At 41.0% G+C, this 26,193-nt stretch overlaps 1 protein-coding gene across 1 annotated transcript; it reads right to left on the bottom strand.

Moving 5' to 3' along the window:
• Positions 1-86: 86 nt before the first annotated feature.
• On the bottom strand, positions 87-25,956 carry btbd8 (BTB domain containing 8). The gene is made up of 19 exons (XM_085348151.1): positions 25,912-25,956; positions 24,963-25,084; positions 22,217-22,396; positions 20,022-20,146; positions 19,535-19,652; positions 17,194-17,283; positions 16,419-16,499; positions 16,236-16,332; positions 15,688-15,776; positions 14,011-14,113; positions 13,374-13,556; positions 13,095-13,265; positions 10,893-11,022; positions 9,905-9,966; positions 8,794-9,337; positions 8,095-8,182; positions 5,946-6,070; positions 3,908-5,860; positions 87-740 (listed from the first exon to the last, which is right to left on the bottom strand). The coding sequence occupies exons 2-19, from the start codon at positions 25,067-25,069 to the stop codon at positions 241-243; spliced, it is 4,746 nt and encodes a 1,581-aa protein (XP_085204277.1). The 5' UTR covers positions 25,070-25,084; positions 25,912-25,956; the 3' UTR covers positions 87-240.
• Positions 25,957-26,193: the final 237 nt, after the last annotated feature.

Here is a 26,193-nt window from a genome sequence, read left to right as displayed (position 1 = left end):
ATACAAAAATGTCAGCATGCATAACAAGCCTGTTTGTGTTGAGAAACAGCCCAATAAGGGCACTATAAGGAATGCAAATAAACAGAATCCAGAGTTCCGTAGAGTCCAACAAAAGACACCAGTCATAAGAACAGAGACAAAATGATATTTTAAATTATAATAAAATAAGACAAAAATCAACGTAATGACATTCAGTTCAAACAGAAGGCGTCAACTGTCCGGCAGGGCTCTCCTCTGAAGTCAGTGATGTGTTTCTAGCTCCACGATGGTCCACTCTCCCTGTGGAGAAGCAGCATCTTCTGGGGAGAAGCTGGTTACAGTAATGCTAGTGGAGGAGTCCTCCATGGGTGAGATAAGCTCCGCCCAACGTTTGAAGGTCTCCTTCTCTGGGGACAGGAAAGCCTGCGAGTCCAGACAGTCACGTGACAGAGACAGAGTCTGCTTGATAAGATACTGGGCCAGGTTGAGCTCCTCAGGTACAGGGTTTATGACACCCAAATTGGACGCGTGGTCTGTCAGGAGCTGCTTGAGCAGGCTCCAGTCCCGCTCGGCAAAATCGCTGCTTTTATCCCCATCCCCTGTTTGCTTTTCTTCCTCTGCTTGCCGTTTAACATTCCTGTCCTTGTCCGAAAAGTGCTCAATAGCTTCCCCCACATCCATCTCGTAAATGGGGGACAGGGCTTTGGATGGTCGGCGGTCATGTTTGCAGCTTTGATCCAATCTGTCACAACCAATGTCCCCTAAAAACAATTGACAATACTGCACAATGACAAACTGAATCATTCCTGCACAGGTCTTTTACTCAAATCAGAGACTAATCGCTGCAAACTAAAATAAAAAAAATATAAAAAAAAAAACATGACAGAAAATTTACCCTTAATGCAACTGTTCCCTTTAAAACACACAACAACAAAAAAACAAACAAACAAACCCCACAAAACCCCGTAGTGATGTCAGGTGACGACAACACAGTGAGCGAGCAGTGATACTGATGATCACATATGATTATCACCACAAATTTCAAGTTCATCAGTTCAAAACTCACTCATCACTTTAGATATGCACGTCAAAAGGCAAACAGTTGCTTTGAAGGTAATGTACAGAGGTTTGCTTTGCAGGATGCATCTCTTTATCCACCTGTTCAAACAAAGTAAGCCATGCACTACCAGCACCAGTGAGCTTTGCATTTGCCAGAAAGTAACAGTGATATGTTTTGATATTCACGTGCAGGCAGACGTAAGAAACAGACTTAAATACTGTCACAGAAACCGAAATGCGAGCAACAATGCTTTTACTTAGTTGCACAAAAGATGGCATAACACCATGTTTCTTTAGACATTCTCTGTCTTCTCTACTTTTAACAAATTACAAAAATGGCAAAAGACTGATAATTACAAAATATTTCATGGTTGCATAGGGATAAACCCTTGGAAGTGGTGCAGCAGGACTTCTTTTTCAGGAATATGATAGTGAAAAAAGAGAGACATGGCAGGACAATGAAGACTGCTCTAGACACACGTTATGTACGTTACAGAGGAGGCTACTGACACTACACAAAACCTACTGAACAGAAGTGTATAGACAACAAAACACTTTCCTTAAAAGATGGACCTCTACGTGTCTAGACACAGGTCTACTGGGTATGATGGAAGATGATGGAAAAATCAAAATATAAAACATAAATAAAGGATGGTGCTGATAATGATAAAGCAATTTCAACAACGGCATGCATGTGTGCTGTGCAAAATTGAAAAAAAGGTAAACAAAAGTCAGAAAGAGGTACAATCTTGAATACAAATAAAAAGAAACAGAAAAGCCAGGGAAACGTTTCCTAGCATAACAATCTTTTCTGAGCAGCAGTGGCAGTTTGGTGTCATCTACTTTGTACAAACAGTTTGTATATTTGGACTTTTAAGTCAGGTAGTTACTCTCCAAAGATTTGGAAGAAAAAGGAAAAGAAAAAAAACCCTAACAAGTAATTTACCTGATTACAATTTTGAAAAGGTGCTACGTATAACATTTTAACACCAAAAAAATAAAAATAAAATCATCTATGAACAACAAAATAAAACATCACTCCGCTGCAGTTTCACTCCCATATGATTCTCAGTCTTACTGAAGATTTGAGGTAATCTGTTTCCATGTAATAAGACATTGAACATCTTTTATTACAGTCTGGTGTTTCCATGCGTAGAAGCACTTAAGTGCAACATTGTGACAACCATGAAAGTGAATCAATGCGCCATGCATTAGTTTTTCTTAATGCGTCTCTTTGCCATGTTTTTGCTCAGAAGATGGATGTCTACTGTTCAGTGCAGCAGTCATTGTTATAATGTTGTGCTAAATCCTCTCCCTCTTTTTAAGTACTTGTACTTTTATTTTAAAAAAACAAAAAACAACAACAAAAAAAACAACCCTGCAGGGGAACAGTGGAGCTCAGAAACCGCTGTTATACTAAATCATACTCTAATAAAAGCTGGATGTAGCCACTGTGATGCCACCTACTGGTTAATGGACTCATTGCACTTCTAAATCTCATCATCGATTCTTGAGCAAGAGATGAACATATTTAGACTTGGAGTGCCAAGTTATCAGCTGATGGTTGTATGCTTGGTTAGCAAGCTGTATCAATAAACTGCACCTGTTAGGTAGTGCTGAGTAACAGGCTAATAAATTACTAAAATTTCACTCACACAGACAGAAACTATACAGTCTGCAACAGAGTTATTTTCAATTCAACAGTGGAGCTGATCTGGTGTGACTTTGGAGTCAGCCTCAGGTGGTTATTATCAGAGGAACTGTTTTTAACACTTCTGCTCTGGCTACATTTTTCAGCCCTGAAGGTTGCTGCTTGATATCCGTCAAAACGGGAAGGATACAGCTAGAAAGCAATTTAGTTAAACAAGACAAAATGCTTATTTTAACCTTTGTGGTTTATAATTTGGATTCTATCATTTTTGAGCTTTTAATACAATTAGAATTGGAGTACAAGTGTCCATGTGGGGGGAAAAGCCAAGCTACATGCTACAGTGCAATTTATCCCTAAGAAGACACCAACAGAAAAACAAACACAAATAGAGTGTCAGAAAGAAAACAGGTGCTGTAGCAGCATGTTCTCATACAGCAGCCAGTGAGATTTATGAAAAATATCTTGATTACTGGCATAACAAAATGATCAACTAAACTATAGTCTTATAGTGCGAGGAATCATACAAGCGAAAGAAAATGAATCGATAAACTGGTATTAAAATGCTTTATGTAGCACCTTCAGCTATTTCAAATTATCTGTGGCTCAAAACGGCCAAAGGTTCTTCCACTGCATAAAAGAAATGAAAAAAAATTATAAAAAAATTTATTTTTTATGTACATAAAAGTGCATTGAAAAACCTATGTCACAAGCCTTGTCAGAAACAAGGCAGATTATTTTAGGCAGATACAATTTTATGATCATTTTTAATGAAATGTACACTGTTTTTCTCTTTGATGAGTAAACTGAGTTTGAGCCTACATGCCTCAAACTAAAGGTAGTTCAGTTGTTAAAAGATGTAGTTTCGATGGGACCAATTTCCATCTGTAAAAGGATATTGATGTTGCAAATTCAAATTCACACCAGCTACATGAGAGGGCTGAGATGAGAGAACGTATTTAGCTATTAAAGAATTATGACTATAGATTTTATTTGAATTTGAACTTCTATTTGTTACTAGTTACTAAACTAGTACACTTTGTAATATCCTTTTTTTCTGAAGGTGGGGTAAGGTATATACTGGAAGTAAGTAAGGTAAAGGAATTAAAGTAAAAGTAAATGAATCCTGTGGGGATAAAATATACCTTCACTGATGGAGAGTGGGGGGATAAGATGGGTTTGGATTTGGGGTCTAGGAAGGATCCGGAGATCATACATTACCTGCTGGAGATTGTGCAGCATGTACAGGAGAGTCCCCTGTCAACTGAGACTCATTTAAGTCTAGATGTAAATCAGCTTTCTTGCTTTCTGAAGGATTGGAGTAATTTTTGCTCATCCCTCCATTGTACTGTTCAGTGTGACGCAGATCCAGATGGCATGGGCGTTCTTGGGGAGGCGTATCTCTGGTGTCAGAGCCCAGGGGAGGACAGCTGGACTTCACTCTGTCTACCTGGATGTGATTTTCCTCCTTCTGCGTGGTGTCCTGGATCTCTGTAAGGAATACAGATTTTTCTTCCTGGTCCTCCTCAGGTTTTTTGTGCTTCATACCTGTGTTTTCAACATGATGTGGCTGGTGGTTCTGTTGGTCACTCAAAGGGGCGCTACTGAACTGAGGAGCAGAAGAGTCATTATCAAAAACATCACAGGGAGTCACATCTTGCTGCTGAGGTGGAGTTTGGACACCGCCCTCCTCTGAGCCCAACTCCTCGCACTCATCAACAGATAGCAACACTGACCGACGGAAGTTAGATGACTGATAGTCTGGTTGCTCGTTCTCCTGGTCCACACCTTCGTCGTCAAAAGCCAGGTTGACTATCCCCTGAAAGTGTGGTGAGGGTTCAGTTGGCAGCGGCAGACCCTGACCTGGAATCACTTCAACTTCTGATCGCTCGTCTTCTGTTTCCTCCTCCTCCTCCTCATCTTCCTCTTCCTCAGAAGAGAAGAGCTGGTGGTCAGGGACACTTTTTACAGTCACAGTGGCCTCAACTTCTGAGTGCTCCTCCTCCACTGGCACCTCATCTCTTTGCAACCACGAACGAGGGCGTCGCCTTACTCCCTCTTCCTCGCTGGTGGTCTCCGCTTCTCTCCCACGCAGGCGGACCTCCACTCTCAACCCAGCCCCACCTTCATACATCTTCAACTCTTCCGGCGTGCTGGTGTCACTGCTGCTGCGACCCAAGAAGTCGTGACAACGCATGGTGCCACACTTGGACACGCCTCTATCGTTGGAGCAATCATCATCCTGTGAACCTCCTGCATCGTAGTCCTCTGAGCGGGGCTTGATGTCGTCAGAAGAAGTGGTGTGTGTGCTGCCGGTCTCGGATTCTGGGCTGACCTGATGGTGGATGCCGCTCCAAGAATCCTCTACAGGGGTTTCAGTGCTTCCCACACTGCAGGGGTTATCTACGGGCTGTTGAGTGTCTCTTGGGGGATTTGGCGAGCTGATCTCATGAACATCTTCGCTGATGTGAGCTGGGATGGCATTGCTTTGAGGCTGTTTCACTTTGCTGCCTTCAGTTTTTTTACAAACGTCTGCTTTTGGAGAACTGACACGGGTGGCGTTTTTAGCTGCTGGTGCATCACTGGTCTTGTCTCCTCCACCAGCAGTGTTTTCCAGCTGTACTTGAGACTTCTGGAGACTCTGCTTGGGGCTTGACTCTAGATGACGTGACTCTTCTCCATCCTGGTTTGATGGCTGCGTACTAGGTGCTGCAAGCTGAGCAGAGGGTACTAACTGTGCAACATCTTTTTGCTCAACAGCATCTCCAGAGCCTTCGTTTGGACCAGGCTCTGTTTCGCAGTCTGCCTTTTTACTATTCCCTGCCTCTTTTCCTTTAGGTTCTGATTGCTTGGAGGCAGCAGCAGCTGTAGCGGAGGTTTTAGAGGTTCTTGCAGCTTTTGGTGAAGATTTCTCTGTAGAGAACTCTGTAGTACTTTTTGGCTTTGATCCAGACTTGGCAGCTGCTACTGAGGATTGCCTGGAAGGAGCTGAGGAGGCTTTTGCTGGTTTAGTACTGGACTTCGCAGAGACTCCAGTGGCTGAAACGGGTTTTGTGATCTTCTTTTTAGGAGTTTCACTAACTGTTTTATCTGTTGCTGATGGTTTTGAAGGATCTTTGCCATCTTCTTTCCTGGGAGAAGCCGTTTTTCTTATGGAGGATCCATGTTTGGAGCCTTAAAGAAAAAAAAAAAGGACAGAACATTAATACTATGCAAATGGTGTAAAGACAGACAAATTAAGAAGATTTTAAAACTTCACCATGGTGATCTGGTGTGCTCCTTCCCTTGGTATCTGCTCTTGCTGCTGTCACTGCAGTGGCCACTTTCTCTTCTGGACCAGTCTTTAATTTGCTAGTTTCTCTCCCACCAGTTTTTTTGGATGGACTGATGAAACAGGCAGACAAAGCAATAAAAACAACCATGTGAGAAAATTATTTTTTTTAAACAAATACTTAATTAACACTCCGGGACAATATCATCATAAAAATATTTACAGGAAGAGCTGCAAAAAAAAACAAACCATGAATTAATATTTAACACCAGTGGGGGGCAGCAATGTTATTTCTCCAATTTGGTCAAGGGCAAGCTTCTGAGACATGAGCAGACTATAAATCCAAGGAACTTTTAGTGGTTACTTCGTGTCCTTGTGAAGGATGTTTTTCTTGGCTTTTTAACAAAGTCAGACTTCAGGAACACAAACACAGAGGACATTTTACAGTCTGAGACATGCTGTGGGCTCAAGGTCAAAATGTCTTTTTTAGCTGAGATATTAGGAGAGAATTTACACAGCAGAGGTAAACAGAAGCTTCCTCTGATAGCTGTGATTGCTAACAGCAAAAACAGAAAAAACGATCAGTTTTCTCACAAAAATTTATGTGAAAAGACAATTTAGCGATAACCATTTACCACAATCCACCACCCACACCACACTCAGATGAAAACTCAAAACGGACCCAAAAATGCAACAAAGATATTTTTCAAGTATTTGCAGGCTAAGGAAGAAGAAAAAAAGATTTGTTGGTTTCTTTCTGGGGAGCCAATGAAATATTAATGTGCTCCCTTGTGATGCAGACGTCAGGTGATGCTGACTGTGAAACCGATATTTTTAACACCTTTGAAAGACCCATAACAGGCTTGTCAGAATACACTACACAGTTGCTTTTATCCTCCTGACAGCCACATGTGACCTAAAAAAAAAAAAGAAATAAATAAGGCAATAGTGTGCTGCAGTGCACATCTTAATTGCCCTAGATTTACATTGCTAAACATGCGGTCTCATGCATGTTTGGTTTTCTACATACTGACTGCTTGAAACCAATGAGACTGAGCGAGTGTCTGCTGGATGTGCTTATTTTACAAATTACGTTTAATATACATGAACACAAAATTCTCTGCACTCTCACACCTCTATTTGGGTGACTGAGTTGTTTTTGACCTTCTGACATATTTCCAGTACTGCAGGTGGCAAAAGTGGGGTTTTTTTGGTCACAGAAATTTGAGTTATAGAAGAGCGTTGTCTATTACACTTTTCTTTTAAAGCTGCTTATTTACAGAAAGTTATTAGCAACCAAAATACAAAAGGAAGTGACTGTTTGTTTCCCAAACCCTTCAAGTAAACAGCTGGCTGTGGCTCAGGAGGTGGAGTGGGTCATCTTATGTAACTCAGTCACCCAAATAGAGGTGTGAGAGTGCAGAGAATTTTGTGTTCATGTATATTAAATGTAATTTGTAAAATAAGCACATCCAGCAGACACTCGCTCAGTCTCATCGTGGCTTAAGAGTTGGGAGTTCGCCTTGTAATCGGAAGGTTGCCGGTTCGAGCCCCGGCTTGGACAGTCTCGGTCGTTGTGTCCTTGGGCAAGACACTTCACCCGTTGCCTACTGGTGGTGGTCAGAGGGCCCGGTGGCGCCAGTGCCCGGCAGCCTCGCCTCTGTCAGTGCGCCCCAGGGTGGCTGTGGCTACAATGTAGCTTGCCATCACCAGTGTGTGAATGTGTGTGTGAATGGGTGGATGACTGGATATGTAAAGCGCTTTGGGGTCCTTAGGGACTAGTAAAGCGCTATATAAATACAGGCCATTTACCATTTACCATTTAAGGGTCCTTGGGACCAAATTGCTCCCTATGCTTCCATCAGTGCATGAGTTGGTGCATGCACTTAAAGATAAAGAATAAAGCATTGCATGATTGTTTGACCATGATTGAGTGAGTGAGTAAAAAGTGCTTTGAGTGCTCAGTTAGAGGAGAAAAAAGATACAAGATACAGTCCATTTAACATATTAAAACTTTACTTGAATGTCATTTGATACTAAGCCCCCAAATGGGAACATCTAAGGGGTAAATGTAACCATTAGCATTTGACTGAATATATTAACATATTAAGTGCTGCAATGCTAGAGTTAAACTCACCTGCTAGTCTTTGTTGCATCTGATCTCTGAGGAGCTTTTGTCATTGGGGATTTGGTTACTGCCTTGGCCTGGTGTTTGGGCTTTGCGCCTAAAACAAAGAACATGGATCACATGCAGAACTGCTGCAAGCAGAAGTTTGTGAGTGCACTAATTTCATCCCTCCAACTATATTTAAAAAAACAAGAGAGTAGAAGGAAATAATAGAAAGGTGGCCTAATGTAGGTGCTCTTAGCGCTTAAGCTCACATTACAGGCAGTTGCTTTCAGGGTGGAGTACAGGGGGACACATGCTGCATTTGTACCAGTTGAGGCCCAGTTGAGCTGTGAACACTGATATCAACTCTTTAAAGCTTCACTCAGTAAAAAAAAGCTCAAATAATCAGTCACACCACCCTGTGTGACAGCTGTAAAGGGCTTTGACCTCTGCTGTTTTGTTTCCAAGGACAGGCACATGCACTTTGTTTCCTCATGAATCAACATTCATACATGACACTGCCCTTGTCTTCCACAAAATCCCTCCTGGCCACAACGCCACTTTGATCATACTAATTAGTCTGGAGGCCCCTTCATATTTCAGCTACAGTTTTATCCCTGAAGTGTCAGTGAGCTGACTCACTAACACTTCAGCCTGGCTGCTGTGATGTACTATACAGTAACTGGTGTCAGTCAGAATGTAAAGAAGTCAATAAAGAATGTGAACCTGGAACAGAGTGGGTGTCATTGCGAGGGCTGCTGGCACAGTTCTCTGGAGATGCACTGCCTGATGTAGATGAAGTGTTGGGCTGGGCTTGGGTGGTGCCAGCAGTGTTGTCAGCCTTTCCTGCTGAGCTCTTTTGAGCTTTCGTTCCTGCTGTTTGGCTTGCAGATGTGCCGCCTGTGGGAGAGGTTTTAGGCCTTGCACCTGGATTTGGCTTCTTTTCATGCTCTTTAGCCCCAGGAGAGCTTCTGGGGCCATTGGCACTGGCTATATCATGTCTAGCTCCCGCAGCTCCCGTGCCATTGACAACTGGCACCCCAGCTGATGCTGTCTTTGCTTTTGCTGCTACACCTCTGTCTGCTGGTTTCTTCACATTCTTTGCCTTGGATGTTTGACCATCCCCTGGTTTGTTAGCTGCCCCAAGTCCATCAGACTTCATGACTGATGCAGCACTGCGAGAGGAAGGATTTCTGTTTACAGACACCCGCTGGGTCCTATGAACAGGAGGACTCTCAGGTGCAGATGAAGGGCATTTTATAGCCCTTGACTGCAGGGGAAAAAAGCACATTAGTTATGTAACAGTATTACTGAAGTGAATTAATAAGCCACAAAACAGAGCGCTGCCTTAAGAAAGTAAATCATATTAGAGTTTCCTACGGAACACTAGAGCATACCATTAGAAACAATGCCATCTATCAACTCAGATCTAGACAGCCGCCTGAGCACTCTATAGTTAGAGCTAAGCTATGAATTCTATTATGTATCTCTATGTCTTTTTTCACTCAGAATCTATCAGCTGAACATTCCTCTTCGCACTGCTTCAAACCACCTCCTGAAAATCTTCAGCAGCTCCACTGCTCCTAACCACTCTTGGCAATGTCTATCTGAAATGCCTCAATCAGCTTATCTTATCGACACATCTGCTGTTCTTTTCATACGGTATCCTTCTCCTGTGAGGGTAAAGCCATGATGACATATGGCATGCAACAGACAGGCCACAACTTTTCTCTGAGCTAAAGCAGCCTCGCAATCATAAAACTCAGAGTCCTTAATAACAACCACAATAAATAAAAAAGGACCTTAAATGAGGAAACAAACCATTTAAAATTATTACCTGTGAACTAGTGAATACAGGCTTTTTTCCAAGTCTTCGACTGTCCCCTTTATCAATCGCATCTGTCAAAAAAAAAAAAAAGGATGAAATCAAGTTCATTTCAATAAGCCAATCAGGATTCTGCCAATATTCAAATCTGAGCATAACACAGATGAAAAGGTGGAACCATTTTCTTTTTTTGTAAATGACACCGTCCTGATGTCCCGTTCGTTATCTGAGCTAAAGCAGCCATTCTGTTCATTCACAAATTCCTGTTTCCACACCCTATGTTTACCACTAAAGAAACAAACATTAAATCAGTGGACTGATGGGGTCACCTGTGTCTGGTAAGCATTCGTCCAGACAGAGGATGGCCATTTCTATACTTCATATCTAATATTGCTAAAAATTAAAGCGAAGTCAAATTTACTCTATTTGCCAAAAGTGCATTTGTTATGTTTGCATGCAAGAGTGAATTCTGATTGCAATAGGCAAGAAATATAGCAGTAATAATCACACACCGACACCAGCCAAATATATTATTCATGCAGTACATTTCAACACACTTCTAAGAAAGCAGTGTATTATTAGTACGTGCAAAGCAGTGCAGACCGACAAAAAACAGGAATCCAGCCTTTCATTCACACCCATTAAAAAACAAGCATGGCGTATCTGGTGCCTTTACCATACTGCTGTGCACACATCTGTCAAACACTGTTAAAATATAGCTTAAATGTGTAGAAAAGAGCCCTGGCTAGACAATAAATTGGTTAGCAGTGGCCAGGTTACAGTGCAGAAAGAAGCCAAGAAGTATTAAATCAGCCAACAGCATATGCTTCGGAGCTTTGGTTCCTCTCTGATGATGCAGAACCACTGCCTCAGCACTAGGCTGGGTTAGGGAGAGTGAAAAAAAGAAAAAAAAAAAAACCACTTACATCCACACACCGCATTAAGAACCTTCTGTGTGCCTGGATATAATAGGTCCCATAAATGGAATAAAATTATTTACCTGCCAGTATCCTCTCTCTGTGTTTGGATGATAGAGTCTCCCATCCCTGCGTGTGGCGAACCGCGTAAAACGTCTGAAGCAGGAAGGTCCAGAGCCGGCCGCGTAGCGCACAAATCTCTTGCCTGAACGGCTGGCGGTAATACAGAGGAGAGAGGGAGGAGAAGAATGGAAGGGGTGCGCTAAAGCACAAGCGAATCAGCAGCTGCTTCAAGAACCCTTCTCCATGGCAACAAATACCCCCTCCCTTCTCCCTTTGCTCGCTGAATCTGCCCCCTCCCTCTCCTTCCCCGTCTCTGTTGCAGAATCAACTTGGGCTCCCTTGAGAGAAATCTGTGATGTCACGGGCTGATGCGGACACTCCTTTTTCCTCGCTTGATTCTAAAAAAAAAAAACAAGGCTGGACAAGCAGGGAGGAGCGATCTCCACCTCTTCCGCCTTACCCACAACACATACCCTTCTCTGGCAGATACACAGGCTACGCAGATTAGTGAGGGTTACACGTCACAGTCTCCCTCTGCTTAATCCATTGTGCCGTACTGTACAGTATTTAGAGGGGTTATGTGCTTTGACATGTTCAGCCAGGTCACTTTCTCCTGAAAGTCCTCTCACAAGCTTAACGTCCCTGTTTGAATGGTTTTATTAGTCCCTTTAAATAAACAGTGACACATTACATGCCACTATTTCTATACTTGCTCATCCAATAACTCAGAATTAGAATCCACATTTTTTCCATTTTAGTTCCTTTTGTATAGAAAACATATTACAAGGGGCCTCTAGAAATGTTTAATCTGTCATGTCTGTAATTTTTTTTAATTAAAAATATTGTAAAATATTTCACCAAATGTCCAAAAGTCACAGGATTAAGAGTGTGTTTTGTACAGTGCATTTGCACAGGATAAGCAAAGTCAGTGCTTTGCTCAGACATCTGTGCTCTCTATCTACAGACCTTAGGTTAATTTTAATAACTGTTGAGTCCGTTTAAAGACATCAAAGTATTCCAGGCCAAATGCTTTTAATGAATATTTTCCTCCTTACATCTTAGATGTTTCAGTCTTTGCATTGTATTTTGTGTAATATCATTAGTCCTCCTGATTTAAATCCAAAAAGGCTGTGTAAACTTTCGCATGAAACTTTCATTGTAGCCCCACACCTCTTGTGCTGGGTAAAATTAAAGAGAAAAGGTGAAGTGAGTACAAAAAAACCAAACAAACTGCAAATTATAATAAATAAATAAACACTGGATGCACAGGATGAATGTTACAAGCCTTCTGTCCTTGGTGAAAGATGCTAGGAGATTACTAGGAGTACATGTAAGTTCACCAACACTCAACCAAGCAGAAACTGTCACACGTGTAGTTCTCCATGAGGTGGTAGCATCTGTGTGCAAGCATTTACACTTCGACAGAAGCAGAGAATATGAAGGATGCTTCTGGCGACTAATTTCCTAAAAAGGAAGAATCTCAAAACTGAGAACATTTTGACTGACAAGATTAACTATTGTGTGTATATTTGAAAACTATTTCAACTCATGACTCACATGTGTCAACAAATATTTAACCAATAACCCACATTTTGTGGCACGTGAAACACTCCACACAGGTTAGTTTGCTAAACATAGCTAACATTAGCAGTGCTACCACCAGTAGCCTTCTTTGCCTGCAGGTCAACATCCAGCTGATTGTACAGAAAGTGGTAACGTATGTTTGTATAAGTTTTTGCTGACAAAGGCTAAATGCAACATCCATGTTGCACGTTAAAATCCTGTAACATCATCTGTTTGTCTCTCATTTTCCACCTTGCCTTTTTATGAGGGTTGTTTCCATGTGCTCCCCCATTACCTACCACTTAAAGTGGCTGCGAAAAATCTAAGAACCAACAGTTAAGTGGTGTCGTACATTAATAAAACACAATGTTAGAATATTTAGTCCTCCTATAATGTTGCTGATTTAACAGATTATTAAATACGAGGGTAAAATAATGTTTGCTTAATAACTTGTCAACAAAAATATTGGCGTAACATATCCTGGGTGAACTAAAATTTTCTTGCTTGCTTTTTCAGGTGGTCTAGGTGACTTACTATTACCCACCTTTGATTGTAATTAATGTTACAGATCTACATGGACTGAACTAAGCAAGGAAGTTTCATTTAACTGCATACACAGATGTGATACAGTAATATAATAGAATTGTGACTCATTTCACCTCCTCTAGTTGTTGCAATCGCCTCTCCATGCAAAAATCCTCCTCAAAGTCATCTTCGCAAAGCGAGTGCACAGCAGTGAAAAGGTCACAGCAGTTATCCACAGTCACACCTTCCCTGATGGCTGAACAAAGCTTCCTTAACAGCGTGGGCTCTCTAGTAAACTCTTCTCTCTGTAACGCAATCAGACATAGAGATAAATATGGGGGCTGCTTCTTGTTACATTTCCAGACGATCATAATAAATCAAAGTGTATTTGTATGGCTACTTCACCAACTCACTATGCAAAGGTCCTTGAAAGCCTGAGTGTCGGTGACTTTGGGGAAGTGCTGCACAATGACACGCAAGCTCTCCTCCTGCAGCTCTGTGGCCAGGCTTCTCACCTGTTGGGCCCACTTGACTTCAGGGAGAGAGCCAATCAGCTGCTCAGTTCTACAGAGCATGGTCACGGCGTTCTGCACAGTCTGCATGGAAATATCTATAAGCTAAAGAAACTCTTGCTACGTGACAAAACAAATTAAAGCTGAATGAGCACAACTCCATACAAAACTCTTTTACTCCTGCCCAGGACCTATTGATCAATTGAGGAATTCCCCCGCATTGTGCAACCACTCTTGGCCAGCACAGAATCCCAGTACTTGGCAAGCATGAGCAATATATCCCCCCAGTGATGTAAGACAGGCTCACGACTCAATTATCAATAAAAAGGCTGGCTCACTCCCCATCTGTCTGCATCATACTCTTCAATCACCCACCCATTAATAACCAAGAATTTAATAAAGGTCATCTTTAATTAGATCATGTTCAAATTTCCTTCCTGTGAAAAAAAAACCCCCAAACAACACGGCTTGATGATACTTTATGACCATCTATTATATGAATAATTACAGCTGCAGACTCTGGGAGGGACAGACTTACCATTGTTTCAGTTACAGCTGTTAGGCAGGCTCTGTGGAGTTCAGGTGGCAACAGGGAGAAGTTCCTCTCACACCAGACTTTCACAAAATGCTCTGCAACCCACCTAAAATGACATATTAGAGATTAATAGGATGGCTAATTTTCATTTCAGCAATTCTATCACTTATTCCTAAATAATTTCTCTGCACCGTAACCCTGAGGCTCTGAGTATCAGCCAGCAGCGTGTTGCTTGAGGGAAGAAAAAAACAATGAATGACTGAGTGAGCATGAGAGGCTTGGTAACGCACTGCTGCAGAGAACAGCACTGTTCGGTTCACCATCCCAGTCGCGTGACTCATCAGACTAAATAGACACAACAGGGTAAGGGCAGCCCCTCCTCCCCACAACTTACATCTACACACACCACTTCAAATAAGACCCATCACAGCCAGCTCACAGCCTCCCTCAACACATCAGATTCCTCTGACCTACATTCACACGATTCTTGCCCACTCACTGCAGAGTGCAACACCACAGTGTGCAGTAGTATCAGATGCGAAACTGAAAAAAAAAAAAGACTTAGATGCGCATCGCATGTGAAGTGTATAAAATCCGAGAGCAGAATGAAAATATGTAATATCTGCTGTAAAACTGGTGTTTTGTTTTGGTGCAAAACACCGGATTTCTTTGAGCTTCATTGTTCCACTGAAGCAAAATTCATTCACTCTCATGTGATGATGTGATTGCTTCATTGGTTGCCAAAGTAAACGTCTTTACTGAGCACTGTGGTAGTTTGAAACACGCCATGAAAGGCTCTGTAATGGGAAGCACAGAATCAGAACAAAAAATGTAGACACCCAGACATCAATTCACACAGCATTAATATTTAGAGGTTGGTAACTTACACTGAAATTATAAATACACAAGCCTAGCATGGGACAAATATCACATATTTGTTTGCAATAATTAAAAATTATCCCAGGTCCCCTGGTATTACGTATCCTGTGCATAGGTCTAACTCCTATGAGAGTTATGAATGATGCATTGGCAATTATGAGATAAATTATGAGATAAATTTGTGAAAAAGTCACAAGTCAAATTCCTGTTTTCTTGGCGTCAAGCACAGCTCGGTGAAGGTCCTAAGAAGGCAGTGCTCTGGATCACTCGAAGCCATAGCTCAATTAGAAGCATCAAAAGTAAACAATGAATCAAAACTGAAAATAAACTTTGTAACAAATAAAGAAAGAGCTAAATAAAGAACTACTTTATTTAGAATAACTCCAATCAGCAAAAGATCTGTCAAATGAATGCTGTGTAGTTGTAGTCTCAAACAAATCTCAGGACGAGAAACAAAGCCAAAGAGGTGAGCTAAGCCACAAACAAAATCTCATATTGACTGATTCTAAGTTTGAGAGTTTTGGCATTAACAGACACCACGATGGATCAACACTGAAACACCATTGCGGGAACCTTCGAGTCTATACGTGTGATTTGCTACTCTGGAGTTGGACATCTGCACTGAATAGACTCCAGCCAGGCCCAGGCTAAGAAGACACAGCAGTCCATTCTTTGGAGAGATGCTTCACCCTCTGGGTTCTGAAACCTTGTGAGTATATGCATTTGTAAGCCGTAAGAAAGCTTCCAAAAGTGTGGGAGTCTTGTTAAATTGCCCAAACGGTGCTGAGTGCAGACACTTACCGCTTACACTGCATATGGAGGTTTTGAAGACCTAAGGCATGTGTGAAAGAGAGGCACTCAAGGACTGTTCTCTGAACTCCATCAGCTGGCTGCAACCGCACACAGACAAGAAAAAAAACCAAACAGCAATACAAATATATAAAATGCTTTCAAACCGTTTCATTTAGGATGCAGTAGCATTCAGTACTGAGAGACTAAAGAAAACAAGAGATGATTACCTTTTTGAAGAGATTTTCTAAGGACACGTAAAGCTAAATGTGTGGAGACCACAAAAACTTTTTTCTTTTTTTAAATCCATGATGCCACATACTATTATGTACATTAAAAAAGGACACATCCTGCATTAGAACTAGGGACTTTTCTGAGGCCATTGAAGACACATGACTGTGTGAAGATTGTGTGTGAAGGCTGAAACTATTTTTTGCCGTGTGATCATAAATTCAACGTATCTGAAAAATCAAACTTCAACGACATGCTGGTTTTAATGACATTTTCATTCAAGTCCATGAAAGCCATCCATCAAAGTACTCTGCTTGTCAATAGCTCACCTTAGGGAAGAAGCGGCAGTAGTCTCGGGTCAGAACCATTTCCACTACATCTTTCAGCCCCTCCAAACCCAGCATGTCTGCAGCCAGCACCACCTGACTGTGGAACAACAGACACCACATCCACGTCAGCATCTTTTCTTGGTTCTGAGTTTTATTTCTGTCAGTTCCCTGTACATACAATACCTGGCACTGGCTCTTCTGGGCAGATCCACAATGGCTCCATACATGAACTGAAGCAAGATTTCCATCTCATCTGGCCCCAAGCTAAAAAGATTAAAACAAACTCTTTATAAGCCTTGAATTGGAGGTTAACAAACGAAACTGCCCCAGATCTCACTCTAATATTCTCAATCTATGCACATTTCTTTGGCTATAAAGCCAAATAAGCCAGTAAATAAAAATCAATTTATCATGCAGCACTCGATCCATGTGCAATATACGGGCCTCACAGGTTCCCCTACATGTGCAGGCACTCTATTCTGATTTCTGTCTTCCCCGTTACCCTTAGATCAGTAATGCTGAGGTGTGTGACACGTCTCTCCCCGGAGGGAAAAATGGGCTTCATTTGCCTCTGTCATTCTGAAAGAAGGAGAATGCGAGTGGTGATGGTGATGCTGAGTGGGCGGGTGGTAGCGGGGGCTCTTCAGGAGGAAAAGGATGAGAAGACATTTATGTGCCTTGCAGAGGAAACATTCCAACTTTGCTTGGTTGAAATCTGAGCCAACTATATGAGATTTCACTGACAGCACACTGGCTGTGTCTGTTTTTGAAGTGTGGAGTTAAACATGGCATTGTGAGTGAAACCACATACAGTGCAGAGCCACCTCTGTAGCAATACATGAATAATTAATGCTCTATATGCAACTGCACAGTTCAGAAATAACGTTAGACCAGAAGTGGAGGTGTATTATTGATCTCTATGTCCTGCTGCTACATGATGCTGATGTACTGGCCTTACCCTTGCAGAGTGATGCACTGTCTGGAGCTCTCCATCCAGCTCCCGCTAAGCATTGCTCGGAAGTACTGAGATCGTGCACACAGGATTGCCCTAGAAACCCAATAAAGCAGACAGCTGCATGTCAGAGAGCCACCTACCATTTATTCTTCACATCATTTGCAACTGAAATTGTTTGCACTTAAGCAGCTTTGAAGTGACAAGCAAGAAGAAAAAAATAAAATAAAAGAAATTGCGTTTTCTTGAATCTTTAAAGGCTATTTTTATTCTCTCTGACCTCACTGTACCATCACTGGTGTAAAAATACACCAGACTAGAATATTTATAAAAGGCATTAAAGACACAGAGATTTTTCTATAAATTCCTTTTTTACTGTACACCCTTGAGTCCACATTGCTTTCTTTCTTGTCTTATGGCAGCGTTTATCAAATATTAGTGGCATGTAAAATAAAGTCTAAATGTGGTAAACCACACATTTAATTAATGACTTTGATTTTCTTAGGCTAAATAGGATAGCAGGCAGTTTGTTTCACAAATGCTTCTGGCAGATTTTGTTAAGGTAAAGATATGTCATCAGTCAATTGGTTTAACAGTAGGTACAGTTTGAGGGGTTCAAATATTTTTGGTTGACTACAGCTGAACTCTAACAGTTAATCCATTTTCTTCACCACTCATTAAATCCAGGGTCATGGTGAGCTTATCCCATGTGTTCATTAGGCAAGAGGCAGGGTACACCCTGGTCAGGTCCCCAGTCCATCACAAGGCTAACAGACAGAAACAGACACCCATTCACTTTCAGATTTACACCTTTAGCCAATTAAGAATCACCAGCTGACTGAGCATGCATGTTTTTGGACATGCCATAAGAAGCTGGAGTATCCAGAGAACACCAAGCGGGCAAACTCCACACAGAAAGCCCCCCCCCCCAAAAAAAAGAACAACAAAAAGAAAAAGAGCCCAGCTTCTCCTCTCTGCTGAGCTTTTTATGGCTAATGGGTCCCCTGAGCAGGAGCTGGGAAAATCCTGTCTCCATAGCTACTACAACCTCTGCACTGCTGAATGACCGCCCACCACCGCTGCTTCACATTTGCATGAGTCAACAAGCGCTTTATTGTTTAACATCTGATAAATGTGTCTGTGATGTGCTGAAGTGAGGCGCTGCCTCCGATGTTTTGTGAACCAAAAAATAACCAAGATTAAATGGAAACCACACGTAGGCGCTTTAAATTCAATCCCATCAACACATAACACTTAGAGAATCTATGGGAAATTTATCAGAGGAAACAAAGAACATAATAAGGCAAATAAAGATATACCAAGGCAATTTTTTCAGCCTCAAAACAATACCTATACTTTGGTTTTTGGATACTGCTAATACTGACTACCCATCAAATACTTGTAGTAAGTCCATAAGCTGCGTTCCTCACTCTGATCAAGAAACTATAAATTGTTCCTTTATGTGTGAGGTAACATCAGGCTTGACTTCAATATTGCTGGACTGAACATTGGACTGGTAATTATTATTAAAAGAACAAATTACATCAGACAAAGATGAAGGACAACATGAACTAATTCATGTTATTCAACAAAAATATTTGCTCGAGTTTTATTTGAGCTCAGTGAGTCTTTACTGCATACTATTTTATGGTCATCCTAGTTGTTTCCTTTCCAGCCTCACCTGTGGGGAACAGCTGACAAGAGACAGGTAACGAGTAATAACATTAAGCTTCCCAAAAATTTGAAACCAAACATATGGAGAAAGAGAGGAGCTGACAAAGAAAGCACCATGGTCAGAGCTTTCAGTCACTTGGTTGGAGTTTGCAGTTAAAACAGCTGCAAAGAGACAAAGCAAAGCTGCTGGGGTAGCAGATGTGAAATACCTCTAAATTGTATTACCTTCTTCCATACTATGTTAGCTCTCAAGCCAGCCATTAGTGAACTGCTGCTGCTGCTCTGTGGTGTAATGAACAAAGAATAAAACAGACACTACGTAGCTCAGCCCAATTCAGCCTTCTGAGTCAGAATCAAACAATATCCGATCCAAATACTGCACCGATTTTTGGCTAACTCTAATTCAGTGAAATGACCTGAATTAACTTAACTGTGTCTTACAGTGTCACCTCACTTTTTCATTCATATAACACCGCCCAGTGGTTTAATCTTTGCTTGTTTTCCTTCAAACTGCATATAATTTTACACGTTTTGAGTTACGGTGAAAAAAGGGTAATTTCTGTATATGATCATATAAGCTTAGAAATAATTGTAAATTGAGCTACAAAAAAACGTTTTTTATTCCCAGTGTTTGGATACAGATGGCTGAAAATGTTGCCATGAATAGATCTACCTGTGGCAGGAAAAGACCTGATCTGCTACTTGGATAGTAATGTCACACTGCTCTCCCCTTTGGTACAGATCCAGCAGGTCAGCTCCGAGGCCAGAGGCTGGCTCGAGAACAACAGCATCTGCACACGAGTTGAGAAGGATAATGAGGAAGGACAGGAAGTGGAGGGTGGAAAAAAAAGAGGAAAGCTTTAGGCTTATATTAATCTGCTGAGACCACACACAGAATGTGTGTATATGAGATAGCTCTCAGTAAACCAAGTTAAAAATACTGTAAAATATAAAAGCAGAGTAAAATCATGAACTAACCACAGCATGGCCATGCTGTAATTACCAACAACAACAGGGATCTCAAAGCGATTAGCTCTTAAGTGGATTATGGCTGAGATAACATAATGGGAAGAAAGTGGAGGCGGGAGAGTTGCTGAGCAGCTGAGCCGTCACATAACTTGAAATAAACCCTTCATGGAAAAGAGGCTGGATCTGTTTACCTGATTCAGTGGATCTATGAAGGTCTGCTGTGTCGGGAGCAGGCAGAGTACTTTCTGGCACGGAGCCCTCAACATCTGGGATTATTGGAGCCGAGCGCATGCTCTGGTCTGCTGTGTACACTCGCCTGCAGGGGAGAAAGACTAAATTTAATTAAGAATCTTTCATACATATTAAAATGACAGTCTCATCTGACGCAGCTAGGCGATCTAAAGTGTGCCGAATTTGCTGTTCCTGCTCAGTGAAGCATTTAATAAAGAGGCTAGCAGGCCAGACCTCTGCCCTAACACCTTCTGAAAGGCGATTGCTCTGCTCTGGGTATTGTGTTATTGTATCAGTTTGAGTCACGGTCATAGTCAAAACAACAAAAGAGGAAGAAAAACGAACCAAGCAGACATTTTCTGAGTGGTTTCCCCCAGAAAGAAAACAAACAAACAAAAACAAAGAAAAAACAAAAACTCTTTACGTCTTACCAAGTCAGCTGGATGGTGTAATCACTTAATCACTTAAATGAGATCTGCTCATTTTGGTTCAATTTTTTTTTAATTGAAGTTCAGAAATATAATACAGACACAACACTGCTTGTCATGCGAGTCTCAAAGAAAAGCAACAAAGCAAACATAACAAATTTAAACAAACTATAAAACACTACAACTTAAGACATTCCTATATATACTTATTTTAGTGTATAAACAATATAATATCAGCGAGTAAAATGTTTTTTCACACCTCATTTTGTTTTATTTCACTATAATAACCTTGCCTAGGTGTTACCAGCTAAATGCAAATTTTTAGCCACATGCTTGAAAGTATATTCATTTTTTGCTCACTGCTGCTGCTCCCAGTGGCCATTTAAAGATCGAAAACGTATCATTTTTGCTGGTGTAATGAATGAGGCTTTAGTAATCTCCTCTATTCAAATCTAACAACCAACTGTCCTTACTTGTTTTTAACTATTTTAAGTTAGTGCAAACAGATGCAGAAACAGGGAGCTGACTATCACGAGAGCCTCCCTCCTCGCTGCGTGTCCTCACTCTATAAGACTGAGGTGCAGTTCAGTGCTATAAGATATCCTCTGTACTTTATCAGTTTATGTATGCATCAACTTTCTGTTGTTGTTACATAATTTTTTATCATAGATGTGATTAAGAGTTATTCTGTACTTAATGTTGGCCTAGGAAACATTTTTTCTTTCTTTCATGTTTTTAGCATGTTGAATAGTGATCTCTCCCTCTCTTTCTGCCTATCCATTTTTTTGTGTTTTTTCAGCCACTGTCCTTATTTCTTGTTTAAATAACCGAAACATTTTAAAAGACTTCTGACGAGTCTTCTAATTGAAATAAACATCCAGAAATACTGCTTCTCCCCACCTCTTTCTTTCCCTTAATCTCCTGAATTAATATATAAAATTTAGAGTTCTTTGTTTAACTAGCATGCTTAGCTACACTGTAAATGACACACAGGATGAGTTTAAGTTTAATTAAAATTTGAACAAATTTGGTGACATTGCTGCACAGATCACTTTTTCCTGCACCACCACAACGGTGGACATTTTCATAAGGATTTCTGAGCAGTTTATTCATTTTAGTAATAAGGTTTAGTGTGAGGTTTCATTTAAATTTCACCATCCACAAAACATCACTCTTTTGCTTCCCACCTACCACATATAGCAGGAAAAAACAAAACAAAGCTGAACCCTTTCAGTAGCAGCAGTTTCTATATGACCTTATTTAGAGTGCTATGTCTAACTATTAAGAACGTCTTCCAGAACTAGGTAATAGAATAAGTAGTGCTGCTGGGAAAGAAGTTTTAAAGTGACTTCTCATTTCTGTGGCAGTGCAGTCGTAAGAGGAAGGCTTCTTGTCCTAATTTTAATTTGCTAATGAGACTCCATTCATTGGATCAAAGCCTGCGCTGCAAGGCTTTGATTAAAACTCAGTTTGCTATTTGTGCGTCTCAGCAAGAACTTGAAAATGAGCAGTGTAATTTATTATTCAATAGCTGCAGCATTTGCAGAGCTCACTGAATCAAGATTACCAGCGCTTCAGAATAAATATGGAGCACTTGGCGCCCCCTGTCAGACAGACACTGAAGCAGCAAAGATAACACATCAGGGAATAACTACCGTCTCATAACACCCCTACAAGGAAGCAGATGTAGAGCAAAGGTTTCATGTATACTCAGTGAAATGACCTACCTAAGGAAATCTTTGAGCCCAGACAGCTCATAGTCTGGCAGATGGATGATGATGGGATCTTTGTGCGTCTGTCCCTGAAGGACATCAGGAGCTCTGGCCAACAATACAGCTCTGTGTGCTCGGATCGAGCCAGAGCCAGCATACAGAGAAACATCAGCCTCCAGCTCCTCCTGCAGTAGCCTGGGGAAACACATCACAACACTTTAACAGCGGTGTTTAACAAAATAAATAAAACAACAAAAGTTGGGAAACAGTTTCGTATTTCATTGATCTTTAAAAACAAACACAGAAAGGAGACAATGAAGAAAAGGCCCAAGGCTCTGAAGATTCATCTGATGGCCCATTTTTCCACTTGAGAACAACACAAGCAGAGTCCTGAGGTGGTCTTATCATCTCATTCAGCCTCAATAACCAATGATCCAGAAACCAGTCAGCTGATGGCCAACTGTGACACTATGACTTCAAACTCCGGTGCTGTGTCCACTTGTATTACCCTTTGATTAGAAATGCTGCCCATGCACCAAGGAGATCCACATCCCAGAGTTTCCATTTATCTGTGAAACCTAGTGCAACTTTGCTTGCACCAAGTTTTCTATTCCAGATCCACTGATCCTATTATCTGAGGAAAAGCTCTACCCACGGCAGGCATTTCTTAAATGCAAGTTTGAAAGTAAGTAAATATAGTAAACATTGTACCTTCTAGAGGTTATTCAACAATAATTCCTCTGCTTCTGTGTTCTTTTAACACATCATGAATAATTATGGTTTTTACAAATACACTTCTGTCATTTCTTATTATTATAACTCTAATATGGAGCCAAGCACGTTTAAGAGACATTTGGAAAGCAATCTTTTTTTTCCCCCAAAGGAAAACTTGGCCTGATTCAAAAGAGCACTGGCTGTGAAACAACATCATTTATTAGACTGTGTCAAAATGGTCGATAAGTACATGTAGGTAACGTATATGCCAATGAAGCTTGTTAAAAAGACAAGAAAATGTCAGGCGCCTTCATCCAACAGACAAAGAAATACTGACAATATGTCAGATGACATGGGTTACTATTTCACAAAGAAAGAACGAATACAGGAGTGAAAACCAGCTCTATACTCTTAACATTTGAACAGCACTGGAGTTACTGCTAAAAAGTTTTTTTTCTCAGTTATGGTGATGAATATCTCAGTGTGACACCAAATCTTTAATCAATAAAGCTGTCTGACAGGCTGTGCAATCGGTTTAAATGCTATGAGTGTGTGTGTGTGTGTGTGTGTGTTACTGAACATTCAGAAAATCTAGCCTGGGTTATTAAGGTACAGACACTAGATTTTAACTTCAGCTTTACTTTCTATAACCACATTTTGCTGCTTTTTTAGAAGCTTTTAATTAAATCTTAGAAATATTTTTTAAGTAGCATACAAAGGTGGCATAGTGGTTAGCACTGTTGCTTCACATTAAAGGAAGGTCCTGGGTTCAAATCTGCTATCTGGACAGGGCCCTTCTGTGTGGAGTTTGCATGTTTTCCTCATGTCTGCATGGGTTCTCCCTAGGGCTGTTCGATATAATGATATATATCGGATGACAATATAAAAAGTCTATCGTTTCATTTTATGCTATTGTTTGTTTTGTGGTGTCGCAAAATAAACTGTTTATGGCAATATTTTTTCACTGTTTTGATGGTCACTGTAGTGGCTATATTAATTTCTTAAAGTTCTCTCTTTCTCTTATATTTAATATAACCACACTACAGACGGACAAGCGCCTGTTTTTACGCGTTGTGGTTAGCAACAACGATGGTAACACCATCGCGTGTCCGCTTGTTTATGTTCCACATAAACCTTTCACAATAAAGCTCAAGATCCTGTTGAGACTTTTCAAAATAAACTGAATCACGTGAAAGAGCAGATTATTTACGGATGAGAAGTAAAAAAAAAAAGACACCAGGTGCTAAAAAATAAACCTTAGACTCAAACGTTAGAACAGGCTTTTCCCTGCAGCACACCGTGTAATAAATACAAAGAAAACGGCGGCCGTTACAACTTATGTCTAAAAATATATAGTTTCATACATTGTTAAAACACTGGACTCCAGGTACGCGACGCCTAGCTGGAAACACTTCCCGCAAGTCGAGCTGCCAGAGAGTCACAGAATTTACAGAAAATGTTACATTTTTGTGATTTATATCGTTATCTGGATGATAGAATTCAAATATCGGGATATGAGATTTTGGTCATATCGCACAGCCCTAGTTCTCCCCAGATACTTCAGCTTTCTCCCACAGTCCAAAGGCAGGCAGTGGGATCAGATTAATTGGTGATTATAAACGGGGTGCAGGTGTGAACTTAAGTATGAATCGCTGAATGCCTCTATGTGATAGCCCTGTGACAGACTGATGAACTGTCTAATGTGTACCCAGCCTCTCGCGTTATGGCAGCTGGGATAGGTTTACACTTTACCTGAAAAGTGAAGTACTGCAGTGACATTTTCTTTCCCTGTTTTTCTCAATCTTAAATTGAAGATTCTCTTTCTTTGCAAAATCTGATATTGAATTAATTAAGCTAAAAGTGGTGTTTTTTTGTTTGATTTAATCAGCTCTTTCTACAAGTTCACATTACTGGACACAAGAACTGGTCAATTTTTATCCTTTGACAGCTCGGAACTGCCTTGGACAGCTGGATGAAAACTTGTTGCACATGTGTCAAAGCCCAGCCTTTAACACTGAGCTTTATGAGTCAGTGTCAGACACCTTACCTGTTCAGGTCTGCAGACAAAGCAGAAGATAAACATCTCTTCAGCTGATCCTTGTGTTTGCGCTCTTTGACCTGGAATTCGAGTCTCGCTGCCTCACTGGTGATCATGGTGTGTTATGTTCTCTAAAAGTGAGACAAGAGGGAAGACACACTTCAGCTTGTGAACTCAAAGGTGTTCTGGTGGAATGGGAACCACATCTTCCAGTGGCATGCTGTGTGCACACTATGACAAAGTGAGGCAGATCATCACAAACTGTGACAACTACACCAACAAGGATCACCTGACAAGTGCTGTCACATAGTCCAGGACAACAAAAGGCTACTGCGTTCACCTTTTTTTTCCGTAATCATATGCTGCAATACCATCTTTCTCCACAGTCGCTGACTCATATTCGCTTTCCTTTTCTATCCAAAGAGGCGCTGTTAGCAAAGTTTAGCGAAATCAATGAAACCTGGAAGAGGTGACCGCAATAACGACAGAAAATCACCACGTTACGTGACCGAGAAATTTATTTAGCCGTACCCTTAAAAAGGATGATGATGTTATCCATGGTAAAATACCTGCTTTCGTGTGTTTCCAACAGAAAACACACCCAGCACCGCAAATATTAACCAGTGTCTGTTTGTGTGAAGTTTAATACTCAATAAAGCAATCCTTTTACAAAATTAAATACACGGAGCCCAAATTCACCTGCTCTAGCTCAGGTGTTTCCTCGTTCTCTGTGGGCTCCAGTTGGTACTGTAAGCAAATCAATCTCATTTTCCTCTGGCTGCTAGCATGCTAGCTACGAGGAGCTACCGTTAACAGTAAGCTACCCCCTTTAACCTTTAACTACCCTCGTCAAAAAATACACCTGCACAAATTAACTCCAGTCGATAGCTGCCTGCGAGCACGAGGCTCGGTAACTGCTCGTTAAGGATAAAATAAATGAATATGCTGACCCACTGACCAATGTTGTTGACATCACTGCTACACGCTGTTCGCCACCCACTACGACGCGGTTTGTCAAACGAAAAAGGAGTGGACAAGCCGGAAGCTTCGGAACATGCGCAGTACACCTAAAAAGCTACCTAGCTAAAGAAAACGATGCATTCACGTACAGCCTCTTCTAAACAGACAAACACAAGAATGGACGGGTTTGTTTGGGTGAATACTTCAGAGATGAGAGACATGGAATGTAGCTCCACATTTTGAAATCTATTTTCTTTTATACAGTAGAAGTGATTATAAA

Source organism: Diplotaxodon limnothrissa, linkage group LG23 (assembly GCF_057381915.1).
Source record: "Diplotaxodon limnothrissa isolate DT_005_m linkage group LG23, D_limnothrissa_male_GT1.1, whole genome shotgun sequence".
Lineage (NCBI taxonomy): Eukaryota > Metazoa > Chordata > Actinopteri > Cichliformes > Cichlidae > Diplotaxodon > Diplotaxodon limnothrissa.
This window is presented reverse-complemented; position numbering and strand designations above follow the sequence as displayed.